The sequence below is a fragment of the Manis javanica genome, chromosome 4 (genome assembly GCF_040802235.1).
Source record: "Manis javanica isolate MJ-LG chromosome 4, MJ_LKY, whole genome shotgun sequence".
Lineage (NCBI taxonomy): Eukaryota > Metazoa > Chordata > Mammalia > Pholidota > Manidae > Manis > Manis javanica.
In genome coordinates, this window is record NC_133159.1 from 127,637,048 (window position 1) to 127,659,529 (window position 22,482).

The 22,482-nt window shown below is 39.4% G+C and overlaps 1 protein-coding gene across 1 annotated transcript in view; it reads left to right on the top strand.

Moving 5' to 3' along the window:
* Nucleotides 1-22,482, top strand: part of STX8 (syntaxin 8) — a 276,337-nt gene that overhangs the window by 64,589 nt on the left and 189,266 nt on the right. Inside the window, exon 6 of the mRNA XM_073234834.1 lies at nucleotides 10,785-10,877. Within this exon, the coding sequence (XP_073090935.1) occupies nucleotides 10,785-10,877 (93 nt within the window). The remainder of the gene's footprint in view (nucleotides 1-10,784; nucleotides 10,878-22,482) is intronic.

A 22,482-nucleotide genomic window follows, 5' to 3' on the forward strand; every position in this document is an offset into this window, starting at 1 on the left:
TATGAGGTGACCTGGTTGGCAACCGTAGGAGCTCTGTCCAGCCGTGTTTGAGCTTCAAGGTTCATTCCCTCTAACCCTTTTATGTGGTTCTTTTCCCAGCCTTGGTTAGTTTCTTCACGCACATGCCCCACTTAACACTCAATTGAAGCCTCAAAGTGGACCCTGTGTGGAGCTCTGGAGTTTACTCTCTGTACAGCTCTCTCCTCTCTGGTACTGTGCCTGACATATTCTAGTCACCTTGACCTATTTGGGTTCTTCTGGATTCAGGGAGACTGCTGGGCTCTGTCTGGGTTGCACCATCCTCACACCACAGCCCAGGAACTCTCTTAAGGCAATAATCTGGGGCAGTCATGGAGCTCATGTCATTTGTTTCCCATCACTCAGAGATAACTGCCCTTCATTTCCTGACCTTTCTGTCTTGAAACTGTTGTTCTATATATTTTGCCTGTGGTTTTGTGCTTTTGTTTTTGTTTTTCATTAGTAGTTTCAGGCCAGAAGTAAATCTGGTCCCTGTCAGTCCATCTTGGCCAGAAGGAGAAGTCTAATTCCGTTTTGAACTTCCTTTTCACAGTGAAATTATGTAGTAAATGAAATACTGTGCCTCCCTTATGTCTCTAGTTCTACATGCTTCACCCATTACTGTGTTTGAAGCAAAGAAAAAAATTCATAGCAGAACAGCTTTACACCTAGCACAGCCATTCGTTTCCATGCTTTAGTCTTCAAAATTGCCGAGTCCTGGAAGAAGTGTGTATTGCTAGCTAATACCAGTGAATTTTCTGGCATTGTTGCTTTTACCAAGAAAAGTTGCTTTCAGTCTGAGAAGGTGGTACATTCAGAGGCTGCTGTATGTTGGGTGTGAGAGGATGCCACCTGTGGGTTTTTGTATTGAGTCTACCAAACAGAGAGCATCCTTATTGAGATGGCCACCCTCCGAAAGCCTGCTGGCCTTTGGGTTTTGTGGAGGGGTGGGGATGGGATGGGAGGTAAAGGGCTGGGGGAGAGTAGCAGCCCATAGAACAGACTGAGAAAGTGCTACATTCAGACAGAGGTTGCTTCTCAGTCTGAGAAGTGTGCTTGTGTTTTGAAATGCTTACTACTCTTACCTCTGTGTTTTGAAATTCTCTTTCCCTCATCCCTGTCTCAAGCTGGTTTTTAAGGATAAACATAAAAATGGAAGTAATCTTTTACATAAGCCCTTATTAGCCTTTTCTCTGCCTCAAGAATCGTGTTGATATGCTGAGGTTGCTGACTTTGCCTCATTGCCCCGTCTGAACTAGATAAAAGTAAAGAACCATGAAGAGTCATTTCTAACTTCCTTTTGCCAGTGGAATCTGTTGGCCTTTCTGTACTTTTGTTGACCCTTGGGAACACTTTGAAAATCATCCAGAAATAACAGTTTATTGGTAGAACTTAGACTCGAGGCAATGAATGCCTTCCTTCCCTAACCTAGAAGTGAGGCCTCATTACAATCAGTTAGCCATTTTTTTTCTGTGCTACTTAAACTGTAATTTGAGGCAAAAGTGGACATTAGGCAGAAGATGGATGAGGTGATGACAATAACTGGATCACCTCAAAACTCTCTGAGATGAAACAAAGGAAGATAAGTTTTCTGTTAGTATAGATCCTCGTCTCTGAGTCAGACAGTGGACCGTGAGGAAGGTATGAAGTATTGTGCTGCATTTACTTAGGAGGTTCTCTGTTGATGGAGTTTCTTAATTAGTTCCACCTATTCTTACTCTTTCTACAGATGTGCTCTCTAAATTGTAACAGAAAGTTCTGCATTAGTTCTGGGTTTCTGTGTTCTTAGGTCTCTGAATATTTTCATGAGCAGTGGTGGTGGGGAAGATGGCTAGCCAAACTCCATTTTACACTGGCAAATCTTACCAGCTAATCTTTGAACCCTTGCAATTATAACTTCACAGACAATTTTCTTTAAGGATACCCTTTCTTATAGCTATCAACTAGACCAGGATTCCTTTCCTAAAATCTTAAAACAAAAACCAAAAATAAAAACATCTATTCTTAGAATTTGCTCTAAGAGTCTTCCCAGTGTAGTAATTAAGTTTACCCAGCTTGACCTCATCTTTTCTTCGTTTGTGTCTTACTTGCTCTTATCCAGGGACAGCTCCCTCTGTATGTCAGATGTGAGAACTTCCATTGCCTCTGCCTGGACACTGGACAATACAATGTCAGCTCCTTTTTCTAGTATCTAAACACAGAGGGCTATCTAGTATTGACCAGAAGCCCTTACGTATGTCTGGCGAAGACTGTATATTCCTGTCTTCTGCAAACCTAGAGGGCCCTCTGTGGTCATTCCTTTATTTAAACATATTTATTAAGTATTTGCTCTGTGCCACCAGTTGCCCTCAGAACTGGGGCAAAATCTAGGAAAAGATGACACAGTCAGCCCTTGGGGCTCTTATCATGGGCTTAGTCAGAGATCTGAGGTTACAGCTCATAGGAATGACCCTTTTCTTTTTTACTTATTCACATGTTGGTAACTTTTTGCTGTGGAGAATATCAAAATACAAAAGTAGAGTAAGATAGGGGCACAACAATTCTCAATCATGATGTATGTTAGTCACAGGGATAGTAGTAGAGCATGGAGAATATAGTCTGATTTTGTAACATCTTCCTATGTTGACAGATAGTAACTGCACTAGTGGGGATGAAGATTTAATAGTATGGGTAACTGTTGAACCACTGTGTTGTATATTAAAACCAATGCGAGTGTATATCACAATACTTAAAAAACAAGCAGAGTAAGATAATGATTTCATTTTACCCATCAAATAATTCAGCAATTATCAACTCAGCCAATTTTTTTTTTATCTATATATCTTACCACCTACCCATCCCCTGGATTATTTTTTAAGCAAATCCTAAACATTATTTCATTGGTGAGTAATCCAGAATATATCTCTAAACTATGTTTGTAAAAGATAGGGACTGTTTTAGAAAAATATAACCACAATGACATTATCATCCTTAATGAGTTACAATAATTCCTTAATATTATCAAATATCCAGTCAGTGTTCAGATTCTCTGCTTGCCCATGATGTTTTTTTTTAGATTGTTCAATTCAGGTTCTGGATATAGTCTATGCATTGCAAATAAATGACATGTCCCTATGTTTCTCTAAGAGATAGGTACCTTTGCCAACTCTTTTTTCTTTGCAATTTCTTTGTTGAGGAAACCAGGTATTTGCCCTATAACTTCCTGCTCTCTAGATTTGCAATTTGTATCATCATGTATTGTTTAACATATTCCTCTGTCCCACATATTTTCCATAAATTGGTAGTTGTATTTAGTAGCTTAATCAGAATCAAACTTGTTATTTTTGGCAAGAATATGTTATGATGACTGTTCACTTATTTTTGATCTACAGCCACTAGGTAGGCCTCCTACAGTTACGTGATATTTAGCTAGAAGATGGTGTTTCAGAATGTCTCAACATAGGAAGTATCCAAACACCTAATTATTCCAAAGAGATTTTCAAAACATGATTGTATTAGTTTTCCATTGTTGCTGTAATAAATTAGCACAAACTTAGTAACTTAAACTGCAGATTTGTTACCTTAACAGTTTTGTAGGTCAGAGTTCAGGGTGGAATTTACTGGGCTAAGATCAAGGTGTTGGCAGGGCTGGTTCCCTTCTGGGGGATCTAGAAGAGAAGTTATTTCCTTGCTTTTTCCAGGTTCTAGAGGCTACCCACATCCCTTGGCTGATGGTCCCCTTTCAGTCCTCAAAGCCAGCAAGTTGCACCTCTCTGACCCTTCTTCATATTTTCCTCTGACTGCAGCTGGAAAAGATTCTCTGTTCTTTCAAAGGACTCATCTGATTGCACTGGGCCCACCTGAATAATCCAGAATCATCTCTAATCTCAAATTACTTAACATTAATCACATCTGCAACATTCGTTTTGCCAAGTTAGGTTACATATCCACAAGTTCCAGGGATTGGGAAGTAGACATCTGTAGGAGGCTTTTACTTTGTGTATAATAAAATGGTCATCCATGTTTAAAAATTATCATGATTATAAAACTGAAGAATGATTAATAGTGCGGTATGTTGCAAATGATCTATTGTGCTAGCATAGTGATTTGGGTTATGTGGTAGGGTAGGGCAGATTATGGGAATGAGCTATTGTTATGACATCATAGTGGTTTTACGTGGCTCTGAATTACTGTCTGCATGGGTCTTGATTGTTTATATTTTTGCATACAACAACATTTTATTTTGCTCATTATCTCTAAGATGTCCATACTGCCTCCCCTTAGAAATGCTGCTTTAATATTTGGATAAACTCAGGTCATCAATATGATGCACAGCATCTCCATTATCAACACCTTCTGTGTGTTTGGATTATGGGATAAAAATTTATTTATCACCTAAACCTAGTGAGGAAGTACTAAGTTCTTACAGAAAGGATTTGAATGAAGCAGAATTTTTAGCCCTCGTTCTGTTTTGCATTAACAAGATAACCTTTAGGTAGTTAAGTCAGACAGTGAGTCAGGATTGAGAGAAAAGAGTGTAATGTCGGTATTTTTCATTCATAATCTATGTCTCTACTGAGTAAAGTAATTTAAGGGCTTTTTTAATGAGTCTTTTCTTAATTAAAAACCATAGGAGTTTAATCCTTTCTTTTTAAAAATTGTTTTACCTTTTAATTCACACTTGACCCTAAGTCCTATATGTAGATTATTCTTGGGATGCTTTTGGAATTTTACTGTAACATCGGTCATCCTACAGCAGCACTAGGTCGATAATAGATTTATCTTGGACGCCATCCAAGAGGTTGTTACTAAAGACCAAAAGGACCTCATTATAGAGCGATTTTGCTATAAAACGGCCCTTTGGAATGATCCCTGGAGAGAGCAGATCATTTATATAGTTAAAAAGTACATAGTGTCAAAAAATGTCACTAAGGGGTCCTTACCTCACACCATTGGTTTAAATAAATTACAGATGAATTAATGAGTTAAGCGCAATGACTTAATTCCATAAAAGTTTAGGAAAAAAACATGTAAATGTTAATATGATTTTGGGTAAAGAAAGACCTTTGCTATTTCTGCTTTTGTATACACGCCTTTATGTGAAAGTCATTTAAAAACCCTATCAACAAGTGAAACCACAAATGGCACCCTCCTCTGGTATGTTTCTTGGGTAGAAAGAGTCATTAGACTCAGCCTCAGAATATTCTTCCCAGTGCACCTGAAAGCAAAGGAAAAAAAGTTCAAAGAGATCATGGAAACTGTCTTGTTAAAAAACAACCAAAAAAGACTCCAGTATCATTTTAAAGGATCAAGAGCAACTTGAGTTCTTTTCTCTAAATTTTCAAAATCTAGAAAAGTTATACATTTTCATTTTTTAAAAGAAAAATGCAGTTTTATTATACAGTGTTTTGTATCCTGCTTTTTTACTTAATAACATACCACGAACTTCTTCTGACATCAAAATATACATGTGCAATAAATAACATTTTCAATGGCTTTATAGTGTTTTACTTATGAATATACTATGTGTTTTTAAACAAATCTCTGTGTTTGGGCATTAGGTAGTTTCCAGTTTCTCACTATTTAAATACATCATTCTGGGTCTAATCAGGACAAAGAAATATGAAGAGGGAAAATTTGATATATAGAATTATTACCTATAACAAGGGATTAGAGTGATGAAGGACTAGGTAGCAAGTCAGACAGAAATAGCAGGTACAAGGTACAATCACTGACTCTTGGGCTGAAATAGAGTGCCCAAGGAAGCACCCACAGCTCCAGGGCTGAGATGCAGATCTTAATGAAGACAGCACTGGAGAGCTTTGCTGGATTTCAGAGCAATTGCTGTGGTGCTGAGCTGGTGGAACTTGCTGGAAATCTGCCTTATAAGGGGCGAGGGAGTACTGTTCACAAGGAGGTGTCTAACTGGAGGTATTCTGTTGTAAAACTGTGCAAGGAAGGGGGTATTCTGGAGACGTTGCTGGCTTTAAGGTGCTGCTAGCCATTCTGTACTGCAAGAACCTGTCAAGGTCACTGACTGGAGCCAGGAATGAAACCCTTTCCTTCTGCAGTGTCTCTGCAGTCTCCTCTGGTGACTAAGCTGGCAAAAGAAAAAATAGTAGCAATCCAGGCATTTTTAAGGAAGGAAGAACAAACCCAAATGAATAGTCTCATGTCACAATTATCAAAATTGGAAAAAGAAGAACAAATGAGGCCTAAGGTCAGCAGAAGGAGGGACATAATAAAGATCAGAGAAGTAATAAACAAAATTGAGAAGTATAAAACAATAGAAAAAAATCAATGAAACCAAGAGCTGGTTCTTTGAGAAAGTAAACAAAATAGATAAGCCTCTAGCCAGACTTACTAAGAGAAAAAGAGATTCAACACACATCAACAGAATCAGAAACGAGAAAGGAAACATCATGACGGACCCAACAGAAATACAAAGAATTATTAGAGACTAGTATGAAAACCTATATGGTAAGAAGCTGGAAAACCTAGAAGAAATGGACAACTTCCTAGTAAATACAACCTTCCAAGACTGGCCAAGGAAGAAACACAAAATCTAAACAAACCAATTACCAGCAACGAAATTGAAGCAGTAATCAAAAAACTACCCAAGAACAAAACCCCTGGGCCAGATTGATTTACCTCGGAATTTTATCGGACATACAGAGAAGATATAATACCCATTCTCCTTAAAGTTTTCCAAAAAATAGAAGAGGAGGGAATACTCCCAAACTCATTCTATGAAGCCAATGTCACCCTAATACCAAAACCAGGCAAAGACCCCACCAAAAAAGAAAACTACAGACCAATATCCCTGATGAACGTAGATGCAAAAATACTCAACAAAATATTAGCAAACCTAATTCAAAAATATATCAAAAGGATCATACACCACGACCAAGTGGGATTCATCCCAGGGATGCAAGGATGGTACAACATTCCAAAATCCATCAACATCATCCACCACATAAACAAAACGAAGGACAAAAGCCACATGATCATCTCCATAGATGCTGAAAATGCATTCGACAAAATTCAACATCCATTCATGATAAAAACTCTCAGCAAAATGGCTTAGAGGGCAAGTACCTCAAAATAATAAAGGACATATATGGTATACCCACAGCTAGCATCATACTGAACAGTGAGAAGCTGAAAGCTTTTCCTCTGTGATCAGGAACACGACAGGGATGCCCACTCTCCCCACTGTTATTTAACATAGTACTGGAGGTCCTAGCCACGGCAATTAGACAAAACAAAGAAATACAAGGAATCCAGATTGGTAAAGAAGAAGTTAAACTGTCACTATTTGCAGATGACATGATATTGTACATAAAAAAACCCTAAAGACTTCACTCCAAAACTACTAGAACTGATATTGGAATACAGCAAAGTTGCAGGATACAAAATTAACACAGAAATCTGTGGCTTTCCTATACACTAACAATAAACCAATAGAAAGAGAAATCAGGAAGACAATTCCATTCACAATAGCATCAAAAAGAATAAAATACCTAGGAATAAACCTAACCAAGGAAGTGAAAGACCTATACCCTGAAAACTATAAGACACTCTTAAGAGAAATTAAAGAGGTAACTTAGAAATGGAAACTCATCCCATGCTCCTGGCTAGGAAGAATTAATATTGTCAAAATGGCCATCCTGCCCAAAGCAATGTACAGATTCGATGCAATCCCTATCAAACTACCAACAGCATTCTTCAATGAGCTGGAACAAATAGTTCAAAAATTCATATGGAAACACCAAAGACCCCGAATACCCAAAGCAATCCTGAGAAGGAAGAATAAAGTGGGGGGGATCTCACTCCCCAACTTCAAGCTCTACTACAAAGCCATAATAATCAAGATAAGTTGGTACTGGCACAAGAACAGAGCCACAGACCAGTGGAACAGATTAGAGACTCCAGACATTAACCCAAACATATATGGTCAATTAATATTTGATAAAGGAGCCATGGACATACAATGGGGATTTTGTATGTCCATGTCTCTTCAACGGATGGTGCCGGCAAAACTGGACAGCTACATGTAAGAGAATGAAACTGGATCACTGTCTAACCCCATACACAAAAGTAAATTCAAAATGGATCAAAGACTTGAATGTAAGTCATGAAACCATAAAACTCTTAGAAAAAAACATAGGCAAAAATCTCTTGGACATAAACATTAGCAACTTCTTCATGAACATATCTCCCCAGGCAAGGGAAACAAAAGCAAAAATAAACAAGTGGGACTATATCAAGCTGAAAAGCTTCTGTACAGCAAAGGACACCATCAATAGAACAAAAAGGTACCCTACAGTATGGGAGAGTATATTCATAAATGACAGATCCAATAAAGGCTTGACATCCAAATTATATAAAGAGCTCACACACCTCAACAAACAAAAAGCAAATAATCCAATTAAAAAAATGGGTAGAGGAGCTGAACAGACAGTTCTCCAAAGAAGAAATTCAGATGACCAACAGACACATGAAAAGATGCTCCACATGGCTAGTTATCAGAGAAATGCAAATTAAAACCACAATGAGATATCACCTCACACCAGTAAGGGTGACTACCATCCAAAAGACAAACAACAACAAATGTTGGCGAGGTTGTGGAGAAAGGGGAACCCTCCTACACTGTTGGTGGGAACGTAAATTAGTTCAACCATTGTGGAAAGCAGTATGGAGGTTCCTCAAAATGCTCAAAATAGAAATACCATTTGACCCAGGAATTCCACTCCTAGGAATTTACCCTAACAATGCAGCACTCCAGTTTGAAAAAGACAGATGCACCCCTATGTTTATCGCAGCACTATTTACAATAGCCAAGAATTGGAAGCAACCCAAGTGTCCATCAGTAGATGAATGGATAAAGAACACGTGGTACATATACACAATGGAATATTATTCAGCCATAAGAAGAAAACAAATCGTACCATTTGCAACAACATGGGTGGAGCTAGAGGGTATTATGCTCAGTGAAATAAGCCAAGCAGAGAAAGACAAATACCAAATGGTTTCCCTCATCTGTGGAGTATAAGAACAAAGTAAAAACTGAAGGAACAAAACAGCAGCAGTATCACAGAACCCATGAATGGACTAACAGTTACCAACGGGAAAGAGACTGGGGAGAATGGGAGGGTAGGGAGGGATGAGGGTGGGAAAGAAGAAAGCGGGTATTATGATTAGCATGTATAGTGTGAGGAGTGGGGGAAAGGGGAGGGCTGTGCAGCACAGAGAAGACAAGTAGTGATTCTACAACATCTTACTATGCTGATGGACAGTGACTGTAATGGGGTTTGTGGGGCGGGACTTGGGGTAGGGGAGAGCCTAGTAAACATAATGATCTTCATGTAATTGTAGATTAATGATAACAAAATTTAAAAAATGAAGGCAAAGTAAAACATTTTCAGATATTCAAACACTAATAGAGATTATCACATGAAGTTCTGTACTACCAGAAATGTTTAAAAAACCCTATAAGCAGAAGAAAAATAATACCAGATGAAAATCCAAATCTTTATGAAGAGAAAAAGATTGCTGTGAATGTAACTATATGGGAAAATAATGTATAATTTATTATAGATCAATGATAGCTCAATAAAACTGTTGGAAAAAATACATAGCCTATAAAGGAAATGGTACATACGTTATCTCTGGGAGTACAAACTATTAAAACCTTTTTGGAGAATACTTTTAGCAAATCAGTTAAATTTTTAATATGTAATGCCTTTATCCCAGAATTTCCCCATTTCAGAATTTTATCTATAGCAATACTCCCAGGACTATATAAAAAGGTCAAAACCTTTCACTATGATATTGTTATCAATAATAAAAAACTTGCAATTACCCAAACTGTCAACAATTAGAACCATTAGAAAATTATGTTACTACCAGAACAAATTAAAAATAAGGTACATCTCCTTACCCTTAATAAAAAAGCTTACTTTATAGTTCTGACATTTAATAAAATCATGTTCATTGAGTAGAAAAAAAAAAAGAAAGAATAAATAGTAAGGGTCCATATACACTTTCACAGAGCAGTCAAAAAAGGTGAATTTGGAGCTGAGAGGCAATACATGGATAAACTAGTACAGCAAACACATTTCAATAACTATCCCTGTATATACATCATTACATACTATCTGAATGTTTTCTTACATATGTTTCTAGACATAGAATTGATAGATAAAAAAGTAGACAAAATTTGCTCTCTCAAAAGGTATATTAGCTATCCTCCCATGACATAGTGTTAGGAGCTTCTAGTTCTTCACACTTTATTTAAACCTGGGTATTAGTATTCCTTTTAATCATTACAAATATGATAAAAGAAAAACCATCATTCTTTGTTATTGGTATTTTAAAAATTATACTGATGTCACAGTATGTTTATTTTTCTTTTCTAAATTTCCTGTCTAAATCCTTTGCCCATTGAAAAAAATGGAGTATTAAGTCTTTTTCTTATTGATTTGTGTATCTTCTTTATGTATTAAGTGTCAGAGAGTTTAAATATTTGAGACCAAATTTTATATTATTTCATTTTTAATAATTTAAAAGTTAATTCATCTGGAAGTCATTTTAGTTTAAGGTAGAAGGTAGGTATTTAATTTTTTGTTTTGTTCTAATAATGTTAACTGTTTTATTTTGTTTCCTGACTTATGTGTTACTTTGATCATATGTTGAATTGCTTTACATGCCTGGGTCCATTTTTGGACTTTAAATTAATTTTTCCTTGGTTTTTAGTCAGTCACTTGTTTTACTTTTTCTTTTAGAACAAGATGCAGGCCTCGATGCCCTTTGCTCTATTATAAGTCGCCAAAAACAAATGGGTCAAGAAATTGGGAATGAACTGGATGAACAAAATGGTAAGAGCATGGCTGAGATTGACCAAATTTGCCTTTTAGTATGCTAAAGGCTTGAAAGTTTATTAAATGATCTTAATATTACAAAACACATAAAGTAATTTAACATAAATGGATGGTTATAGTTTGATGCAGTTGAGGGTGGTTTATGGCAGGTTTAGACTGTAGATGATAAATATTATATAAAGAAATTTGATAAAAAATTCCAGTTCTCCATGGCTGTTTTTAAAAACACTTTTATGATGCATTTATCTCCAAAACTTTTCCTCTATGTGGTAATGTGATGAAATCAGCCAGAGCCTTGTACACTGATGGAAGGCATGCAAGCCTGCTGGGGCTCCGTGTCGTCTACATGGTGGAGTTGGCTCCTCTTCTATTATAAATACCTGGCAGGGGGTGAGCAAAAAAGTGCGTGAAGATCTTTGTTCAGGGCTTGGACTGACAAATGTGGTTGGAGAAAGATTAATTTGCAAACCACAGCAAGATGGCTTGGGAGAGACAAAGTCTTAAGTTGGGAGCCTATGACTTGGGAGATGGAGTTTTAAGTTGGGAGCCTATCCGAAAGGCTGTTGGGCTTGATGAGTGAGCATTGAAGCTCTTGGAATGGACGAATGCCCCCTCTGCAAGTTGGACTGCACACAAAGCTCTTATGTGTGCAGTGTGAGGGACAGAAGCACAAATGAGAGTGGCAGCAGTAAGGATGAGAAGAGAGGATGGATGCAGGTGATGGTGGTGGACACGGGCATTGGGAGGGTCACTGGTTTGTGAGGAGTGGAGGTTATAAGTCCAGTTTGGCCATTTCCTATTAGAAATGTCAATGAGATATATGAGGGGAGTGTTGAGTAGACACCGGGAGATACATAGCAGAGCTCAGACAGTACCAAAAAAAATAGATGTGAGAAGCTTCAGCCTGGAGGTGTGTGCAAAAGCATAGGAATAGTTGGGCTTCAGTAAAGCTAGCATTTATCAAAGCCCCTCCTATGTGCTAAGCACTCTCATCCAGGACATTTCACTTAATCAGAACTCAGCATCATGAAGGTGGTATTATATCTGTGTATTAGGGATGAAGCTCTGAGCAGCTAAGGGATCTCCTAATGTCACATCAGTTACAGATTAAAGAACTGAAATTCCAACACAGGTCTTCCAGTTCTAATGTGACTGCTTTTTCTACTGTGCTGGCTTCCTCTCTGAGGAAGAGAAAGTAGGGAGAGAAAAGGAAAAGGTTCTAGGTTTTTAGCTCTGGTGATCATACCATTGAGGCTCGTGATGCAATGACTTTCAAGAAGAATTACCATGGATGAGGGGGCACTGAAGCCCTAGGGACGGATGTGTGCTCCCTCTACAGGGAGGGCTGCACGTGTCAAAATCATACAAGTACTCCTTTTCTTGTCTCTAAAAGGAATAAGTTCATTTGTTCTCACAGTACTATTCTGTTTATCATAAATAAATGAGTTCCATCTACTTATTATTTATCATAAATAGATTATTAAACAAATGGAGAAATCCTCTATCTTTATAGTCCTTATAATGGTTTTTAATAATTTAAGTGCACAGACAAGGACAATTTAGGACTTTTCCTGATGGCACAGATGTGAATGTACTAATTTATGTATTTGCCTGTAATTCATACCCTGGCCAGTTCCTTCCTTGAAAAAACAGCATTGGTAAGAAAGTAAGCCCTACAGAAACTGTGCTAAGCATATTTGTAAATGTTCTTTATCCAAAGGAAATTAGCCTACTCCATGGGTCAGACTGGAAAGGATTCTAGCCACCAAACTGGAGAAATGTGCATCCTGTGGTGTCTAGATAAGTTGCAGCCCAGTGATGTATGGTCAGGTGGTTAGAATTGATGGTGATATGTTGGTGGGATCACCTGCTGATTTCCCAGATGAAATCGCCATATATTTTTCCAGCATAAGCAGTCATACCACCGTGTCCCTGTCTTGCCTTTTCTCTAGGTCAATGGCATTTTAGAATCGCCTGGGAAGCTTTGAATCCTCCCAAATCCCAGGCCATACCTGTGTTAGTTTTCTATTGTTGCTCTAACAAATTGCCACAAACTTAGAGGCTGAAAACAACACAAACTTACTCTCTTACGGTCTGGAGCTCAGAAGTCTGACAGGGGTCTCACTGGTCTACATCAAGGTGTGGGCAGGGCTCATTCCTCACTGGAGGCCCTAGGGAAGCATTTCCTTGCATTTTCCAGCTTCTGCAGTCTTCCCGTGTTCCTTGGCTTGTGGCCTCCTCCTTGATCTTCGGAGCTAACAGCAGTAGATCGAGCCTTCTCACATCACATCACCCAGACCTTTAATTTCTGCCTCCCTCTTCCACTTTTAAGGACCTTGTGATTACATTGGGGTCACCCAGGTAATCCAGGATAATTTCCCTATTTGGGGGACAGCCAGTTAGCAACCTTAATACCCCCTGGCCATGTAATATAACCTACTCACAGGTCCCAGGGACTAGGATGTAGGCATTTTGGGGGGCTTTTATTCTGCCTGCCACAGACCTTTATACCAATTAAATCAGAATCTCCAAGGAGTGAGGTCCAGGCATCGGTATTTTTTAAGGCTCCCCAGATGGTTTCAGTGCGCTGCCAAGTTTGAGAACCAGTTCGTTTGGTGATTTTGCTGAGAGAATACATTTAGTGCTGTACTTCTATGGGGCCTCTTGTGTGCTCATGCTGTGGATGTAAATCTCACACATTCACAGACCAGCCCTCATAGTTACATATGTACATGTATATAGTCACAGTGTATGTGACCATCCTAGTCACGGACAGAACTCTCTGGCCTAGTCACATGTTTTACGCCCCTCCTTTTCACTGCTTCTTTCATGCCTCCTGAGTTCTCATCTCCATTCCAGACCCGGATGTGTACATGTGTACACAGACAAACATGGGGTATTTTTCCATTAGTTGCCAAAATAAGCTGGGTTTTCCCTGTGGTGGCCTCCCAGAGAGATGGCAGTTATGCTGGTGGTTCGCTAATGTGCACATTTGCTCCGCAGAAATAGGGCTGAGTCAGCCATTTTTTCATAGGAACTGAGGGACTCTCTGAGGATAAAAAATTATATCCCTGCCAGGACTGTAATCAGCCTTTATTCCTTTTGTCAAAATCAAAAAGGCCATTATATCTGTAGGTGTTGAGCACAGGGCTGCAGCCCCCTCTGAATTTTTATTGTGACCTAAGCATGTAATGAGGTGTCAGGGACACTGGGGCACATGTATGAACAGGTGGTTAGAATTGATGGTGATATGTGAATACCACTTTTGTTGTAAATATCTCTATTTGATATTCTGACCTGGTGAAGTATTCTTTGGGTTTTCATTAAATGAGAAAAACAATAGGCCAAGATAATGGCCAGCCAGGCCATTTTGGAATCAAGTATCAAAACCTTACTAACTGTAGTAGGGACATAACCACAGAGCTGAAGAGTCAAGTTACCATCAATGTAGGAACTCAGTTTCCAGTCTTCTCATGTAGAGTTAAAAAAGGCCTGACCAACACCAATTACCCTGTTCATATGCCAGTGAGCAAGCCTAATGAGGAAATGGATTAGCTCAGTGAACATCCCAGTGATGGGAGACCTACCCATGCCCTGGATGTGGGGGCTGGGAGCTGGTGAAGGTGGGGGTGGTAGGAGAAAGGGTGGAGAGCGGACCCAGGGGGAACGGACCACAGCGTGTAGTGCCTGAGAGTTCAAGGTGAACCATGCAGTGCCTGAGAGTTCAAGGCGAACCATGCTGGTGGCTGGGCACAAGGGATTCATGGCCGACTCCCAGATGCCATTCCAGGATGAAGAGCTGTGGCACTGGTTTACCAAAAACTCCCTAAAGCTCATGCTCGGAAGGACAGGGCTTTTTGAAAAGAACACTAAAACAAGATGAGTGGGATTGGCTTGACTAAAGTAGATGTTTTTGAGACCTAATTTTGGCATTGGCCAAGCCTTAAAGCCAGTACCAAGAAGAACCATAGTGGTGTGGTTCTGATGGATGAAAGAGCACCAAGAACAGGCTGCTTCACAAAGTTCTGCCCGTGCCTGCCAGTCCTCATCATTCTTTTTGATGTTTGAATATCCTAAACCTGGCCAATCCTTTCCACGTTTGTTAATCATTGAGCACTTTCTTGCTTTCTGAGAGAAACCAAGGTGACAAGGAAGGATGTCTGTCTTGATAACATCAATACTGGGATAGAGGAGACGTGTGCATGGAAAATACAACCAAGCTCCTTGAAGGACACAAAATGATCAGAGAAAGATTTCATATACACACCAGCGAATTAGCACTGGAAGGAATTGTTAGAGCTCCTCAGCTGAATTTTCATGTTCAAAGTTTAGAAAAGTAATGTTACAGGCTGAGGAATAGCCCCTAGAGATGCCCAAATCCTGATTCCTGGAGTCTGTATTACCTTATATGGCAATAGGAACTTTGCAGTGTGTCAGTAAATTAAGGCTATGGTGACGGGGAGATTATCCTGGATTGTGTGGTTGGGTTCTAGGTATAATCACAGTGTCTTTTTAAAAGGGAGGCAGAACGATTTGATACAAAAGAAGGCAGTGTGACAATGGAAGCAAGATACTATCCTGCTGGCTTTGAAGATGAAAGAAGGGGCAACAAGCAAAGGGATGGATGCAGGGCACGCAGCTCTAGAGGCTGGAAAAGACCAGGCAGGGAATTCTCCCCTAGGGCCCCTGGAGGGGCTTGTAATTTCAGTCCGGTGAAACTGATTTCAGACCTCTGATCTCCACAATTGTGAGGGATTCAGTGTATATTGTTTTAAGCCCCTAAGTTTGTGATAATTTATTAGAGCTGCAACAGGAAACTAATACACATACTAACTGTGTCTTTTTGTCAATAGTCAGTGAAATCAGTTTAGTCACCCTTAAGCTAAAAAAACGAATATTGAGTCCTCCATGTGTCTGTAGCTCCTCTTACCTCTTTAAAGCAGGCCTCACAGAAGGAAGCTCCGCATAGCTGGTCCCCTGGCCAGCCTCCCCCTAAAGCCTGTCAAACTGCTTTTTTAGCACTTTGATAGCAGAATTTAGTCTTGTACTGGTGAAATGTTGGGCAGTTTGGTGAGAGAATCTGTGGATTATCTGATAGTAGAATTTCCCAGAGTGTGTTAAGCAAGCTGATTTGGGGAATATGTAGAGAAACAGTTTACATTTTAATAGTTAGGTATTTCAGTGTGTGATAGAAATAAAATGACCAGCATTGGGAATGTTGATTTCACAGCAATATAAAATTACCTCATTCAATTAACTTGTATAAGCAGAAAAAAAAACAGGGAGTTGATATAAAGAAGATTAAGTGTATGTGGTCTGGGTGAAATAGCGCACGGCAGAGAGCTCTGGAGTGATATTTGAAATGGCGGTGCTTGGAAAACACCATTGTGAGACGACTCTGTGTTCGAGTTTAGGTTGGTGTAGAGCACTTACTTCATTTTTGGCCTCGTCCTAGAACAGTGCTCTGTGATTTAATACGTGCACCTTTTCCGCTTGGCCCTTCCAGTGGTGAGACTGCATATTAGATGAGTAGAGGAATCAGAAGATCTGCCAGCCCTGTGAGGTCGTACATGTAAGATGGTGGCTGTGGCAAGGAGTGATGCTGTCTGATGTGGTGCCCCCACAACTTAGTGCCCTTTGAAGGAAGCAGGACAGGCAGAAACTGCTTTCCTTTTAAGGAAATCTAAAATGACCTGAGGTATAGGGGGTTCCTCTTACTACTGGGCAGGTGGCATGTGAGAGGGGGACACCCTGATCCACACCGGAGCTTTCTGTCAGGGTAGCTCTGCTGGGACTGACTGCCTTTCCCTGTGGATCAGGCAAGCCTTTATGCACTGATGTGGGAACCTAACCTCCTGCCCCCAAATTTGGAATGTAGACACATAAGTGTCAGGTGGGGAAACATTTCTCTAAGTGGCTATGCTGACCTGGACTCATGTTTCCTTTACTTTCACTGTGGACTTGACTGGCTTCTGGGGCTGGTGGAGTGGCTTCTCAAGTCTGTATTTCATTCATGAAGAAATTTGTGAGTTACTTAGGCTCAGAGAATCTTAGGACAGAAGGAAGTTTATGAGCCATTCCCATCTTTTGTGCTTTACCCAGGGTCTGCCGGGTGGCGTTCCCCAGAGGCTGCTGGGAGGCGTTGTAAATTCTCCTGCACCGAATCACCAACAGCAGTAGCTGGTCCCCTTCTCCCGCCCACATGTGTACGTGTGTTTGCACCTGTGATGACAGGCTCCATGACACTCCTTTATTCTAGATTAAATAAAATTATTTTCCTAATAACAAAAGGTCTTTTTACACCTAGTAAGATCTCCCTAAATCCAAAGTAAAATTTTTCCATCCTTAGTACATTCTCCAGGCATTGAACGAATACTGAGGGCCGAGCACGTGCTGAGCACTGGGCCTGAATCCATACATAAGCTGTGGTGGAAGACATATAGCTTCTGCCCCTGTGAAGCTTTGTTCTAGTTGGGGAGGCGGATATCAGACAGATAACTGCCCAGATAACCCGTTTGAGTCCAGTGAGTACCATCAGGGCACTGTTAGAACATATAACAGGGGAGCTTCATGAAATTTGAGGCTTAGGACATGATATTTGTACTGAGACTTAAAGGGAAGAACATTACAAAGGGAATGGCTTATGCAAAAGCCCTTACATGGAAAGGAGCTTAACCTGGCTCAGAAGCCTGGGAGAAGCCAGTATCCCCTCTCTCGAGTCCAGAGAGCCTGGGGGGATGAGAAAGGAGAGCAGGCTGCAGGGGACACAGGAGCCTTCATGTAGGAGAGACCATCGGCCTGCAGTGTTCAGTGACCTAAACACCCACCAGGCTAGTGTTACCCATTATGCAAAATTACTCAGTCTTCTACTGTATCAACCCTGTATTTTGTCTATATAATTTATTTAAAATGAGATACATCTATGTATCTCTATATTTTGGGCATTGTTCCAGTGTGGTTAGTGCATCTAAACTGAGAGTGTTTCCCACTTTGAGAAGAGAAATAAGTGCACTGGCAGCTGGGCATTTACTCATCCAATAAATATTTACTAAGTATCAGCAAGTGTGCAGGGAAACACAGCGATAACAACCTGAACACAAGATCCCTCTTTTTCTGCTCTCACAGTCTAGCTGGGGGAGGCAGACATTAAACAATACTCGCCCAAATTGAAGTATTTTCTCGGATTGTGGGAAGTGCTATCAGGAAACTACCAGGCAGCCATGGCAGGGCTGGTGGGGGTCTAAGTCTGAATGGTGCCTGAGGTTTCAGGAGTGGGCTGGAGGTGGCCAGGGAAGGGGTAATGGGCAGTTGCAGCATTCCAGGGAGGCCAGGGCATCTCATGTGAGGCCTCAGAGCCTTGCAAGCTTGAGAAATCAAAAGAAGGCTTTTGAGGCTGGGAAAGAGTGGGTAATGAGGCAGACATACCAAGTTGAAGTTACAGAGGGATTTGGAGTCAGGGCTGGGAGGGCTTCACAGGTTGAACACCTAGTAGGCCCTGAAAATTGCAGAGAATGTCTGTTTTCCTGGGAAGGACTTTGGTCTATTTTAGCCACAGTCAATAGTCTTACTCAAGAAAGAGTTATAGTAACAGTCATTTTGCACAGGACTCTGACTAATTTAATACTGTTTCTTCTTTTCAAATATACAAAAGTCTAAACCTCCTCCTAAAGATAGCACTTATATACCCTATGAATGTTGATATTTAGTGTTTTTATTACCATTTAGTCTGTTCAACTTTATAATTGCCATTGATTTTTTTCTTTTTAACTCATTTATCAATTTCCAAACGTGTATTTTTAAACCATTTTTTCATTGTTGATTTTCTTGTTGAATTGTATAGGGGTCAGAGCATTCTGTCTGATACTGGTTCTTCTGAACTTGTTAAAGTTTCCTCTAAGGTAATGGTTAGTAACTGTTCTCTGTGTGCCTGAGGAGAAGGTTATAGTTTGCACTCTGGGGAAACAGGGTCTATATACACTTACTAGATCAGACTTGCAAATTCTCTTGTTTATTTCTCTTTCCATGTCTTCACTACCTCTCTGCTTCCTCCATCAGTTACTGAAAGAGGTGTGGTAAAGTCTCTCTCAGTGTTTGTGAATTTTGCAGCTTTTCCATGTATTTGGGTCAATTTTTTATTTTACAAAGTTCAAGGAAGGGTTATTAAGTACATATATATGTGTACAAGGTTATTTTATTTTGATGGTTATTATCTTTTTACCATTATTAAAATATCTATCTTTATCTCTAATGCTTTTCACTTTCAGTCTACTGATCCGACATTAATATCACCATGTAGACTTTCATTTGGTTAGTATTTACCAAATATAGTGATTCTGAGACTTTACGGTCTATCAATGTTTTGAATTCTTAAAAATGGTAGAGAACTCCTAAGAGCTTTTGTTTGTTGTTTATAGCTATCAATTCTAACTTCATGAGAAACTAAAAACAGAGCCATTTAAAAATATTTATGTATTACCTCACTTAAAAATAATAAACCAATTTAATTAGTAATTTAAAACCTATACATGCTTATGTTACACTACAAGAAGATATGTCAAAGAAATAATCAGTCTTCCCATGTTTTCGAATAGCTTCTCTTCTTCCTTCATAATTACAACCCCTAAGTAGAATTCTTGCCTCATATTGAAATTACCGAGTATCATAAGATACCTCAAGACAAATGCTGGGCATAGAAGCCACAGGGCATAAATCTGCAAAAACGTAAAAAGCTAACCTTTTCAAACAATATTGCTTCTCTCTCACTTACCAACTTTACATTTCCCTGTATGGCCCCGGAAGATGACTGGTTAGCCAGAGACGGGTAAGATTCCTCAAGGGAGGAACAACCTAAGACAGGCACAGTCGCAGGGGGGCTATCAGGTGAGAAATTGGGGATCAACAGAGGTGAGGCTTAGAACCTCACCCCCCCTGTTTTGAGAGAAATCTTCTGCATCCGTGGATGTTTTGTTGTCCTTGTCTAGCTTGGATTAATACTTAGTCTATAGGCACACACCTGATCATCTACATTTGCCCTCTTACAGCACTAAACTATGTTTTCTACATTTATCTTGCATCTACCTACCACTTCAGCATTTTATTAAAAATAATAATAATAATAATAATAATAATAATAAGGGAGAAATGTGGGATTCACATATAAATCAAGTATAAAAATCAAACAAATAATCATAATTGACCTGATTGTTTATAGTTCATGATGCGTGAGATCAAAACCGAAAGTTTCTGTGATGACTGCCCTTGCACTGTTCACCATGTAAGAACTTATTCACTATGTAAGAACTTGTTCACCATGTAAAAACTTGTTCATTATGCTTCAGAAGATTGGAGACTGTTGAGAATTAGGCTTGGGGTTGATTAATGATTGTGCATTGAGTCCCCTATACAGAATTTTATTGTTGTTAACAACCATATGATCAATAAATATGAGAGATGCCCTCTCAAAAAAAAAAAGTCAAAAATACAGAGCAATTTAAAGAATAAAGGAAAATCAATGAAAATAATAATAATAATAAACCACTACATGTTAACATAAATAACTTAATTTTTAGGAAATATAATCCCCAAGTATAAGTAGCTTAAACTAGCAAATGCATATAATGTTGTTTGCCTTTCAGTACATGTCTGTTGTGGGTCACTAGCAGCCTTAGTTACTTAAGTTCCCTTGCTCATAGAATAGCCACCATTTCAAACACTGCTGGTCATGAGGAGAAAGTATGAGAACTCTAGAGGACCTTGTTCCTGCAGTTAAATGCTCTGGCCCAGAAGTGACATGTCAATTTCATAACTCATTGGTCAGAGCTAATCATGTGCCCCCACCCAACCACTAGAAAGTATAATCCTACCAATATGTCTGGCTGCAGGTGGGAGGGGGTGAGCAGACTACTGCAATGTCCGTTGAATGGCACAAAATGCCACTTAGCAGTGTTTAGCAATCAAGAGCCAGATTGTCTCTGATACTTACTAGCTATGTGACCTTGAATAAGCTACTTACTCTTTCTGTGTCCTAACTTTCTCATGTATAAAATGGGGATTTGAGCACCTATTTAGTAGTGCTGTTATAAAGATGAAATGAGTTTTTATGTGTGAAGCTCTTAGAACAGTGCCCACACTGCAAGCACTCTGTAAGTGTCATCCATTATTAACTCTCTTCATGGTACAGACCCATGGTCAAAATAGTAGATAGATCGAGCTGAGGGGGAGTCCCCCAGTTCCCTTTTCCAAATATGTGGAATCGGCAGATGAAACATTTTTAAAAACTGTTTTATAATCCCTAGATGAGCTTGAAAGCAAGAAAGAGAGTTCTGCAGACTTCAGAAGTGAAGGCACTAACCATAGCAGTGAGTGGAATTGAAGCCTCATGGCCCTCAGAGATAAGTGAACCATACATGTACCTTAGGGACTAGCATCCTAACCACCCCCCCCGCCATAGAGATGGAGGCTGTGATCCCGTGCACTGTGAGGGGCTGAAAGTGGTCTCTCCCTGTAAAGCCAGGAGCTTGGAAATGACAGTTCTGTGGGAAAACTAATTTCCACCATCCCCACCAAACAATGAGATGCTCAGGGAGGCCACCCACCTTGGGCCACAGCCATCCTTATATTTTTAACATGCATACCTAAGTTTACATTTTCCTAACAAAGTCTAATGGGCCACAGCCATCCTTATATTTTTAACATGCATACCTAAGTTTACATTTTCCTAACAAAGTCTAATGCCAATAAATATCTCTGAATAAATCAAGTTTAGGATTCTTAAATTTTCTTCAAAACATCTCATCTTTCATGTTATTTTAAACTGAAGCCCTCTTTTTTCCTACAGTCAGTATTTTATTTAGATTTACCAACATGTTTTACTAATTTTTGCTATAATTGATGTGTCCATTCTATTACTCAGCTCTTCTAATTGATTTTTAAAAATTTTTGAGAACTCTGCTTTGAAACACCAGTAAGTTTTACTACTCATAATTGCTTTTTTCCACAGAAGTATGTTTATAAAGCTGTAAAATCTTTTCAACTTCTTAACGGTACTAGTTAGAACTCTTAATGATTTCCTTCTGATCTTTGCATTATATCTGTTTCCTCTAGGTACGTTTTGTCTTGTTCATTTCACTCTTTCTCTTTCATGCTGTTGTGGGCTGAATTCTATCCCATTAAAATTTGTATGTTGAACTCCCAGAAACTCAGAATGTGACTAAATTAGAAATATGGTCTTTAAAGAGTAATTCATTTAAAATGAGGTCACTAGGGTAGGCCCTAATTCAGTATGACTGGTGTCCGTATGAGAAGAGGAAATTAGGATACAGACAGACCGAGGGAAGACCATGTGAAGACACAGGGAGAAGATGGTCATCAGTGAGCTAAAGAGAGAGGCCTCAGAAGAAAGCAGTCCTGCCAAGGCCCTGACCTCACACTTCTAGCCTCTAGGATTGTGAGAGTAGATTTCTTTTGTTCATTAATTACCCAGTCTTGGTCCTTCGGCATGGCGGCCCTAGCAAACTAATATGCATGCTATGGGATTTTCTTTACATAATTGCTTTTCTTCATTGACTTCATATTTATGAATAAAGGATCATGTCAATGAATA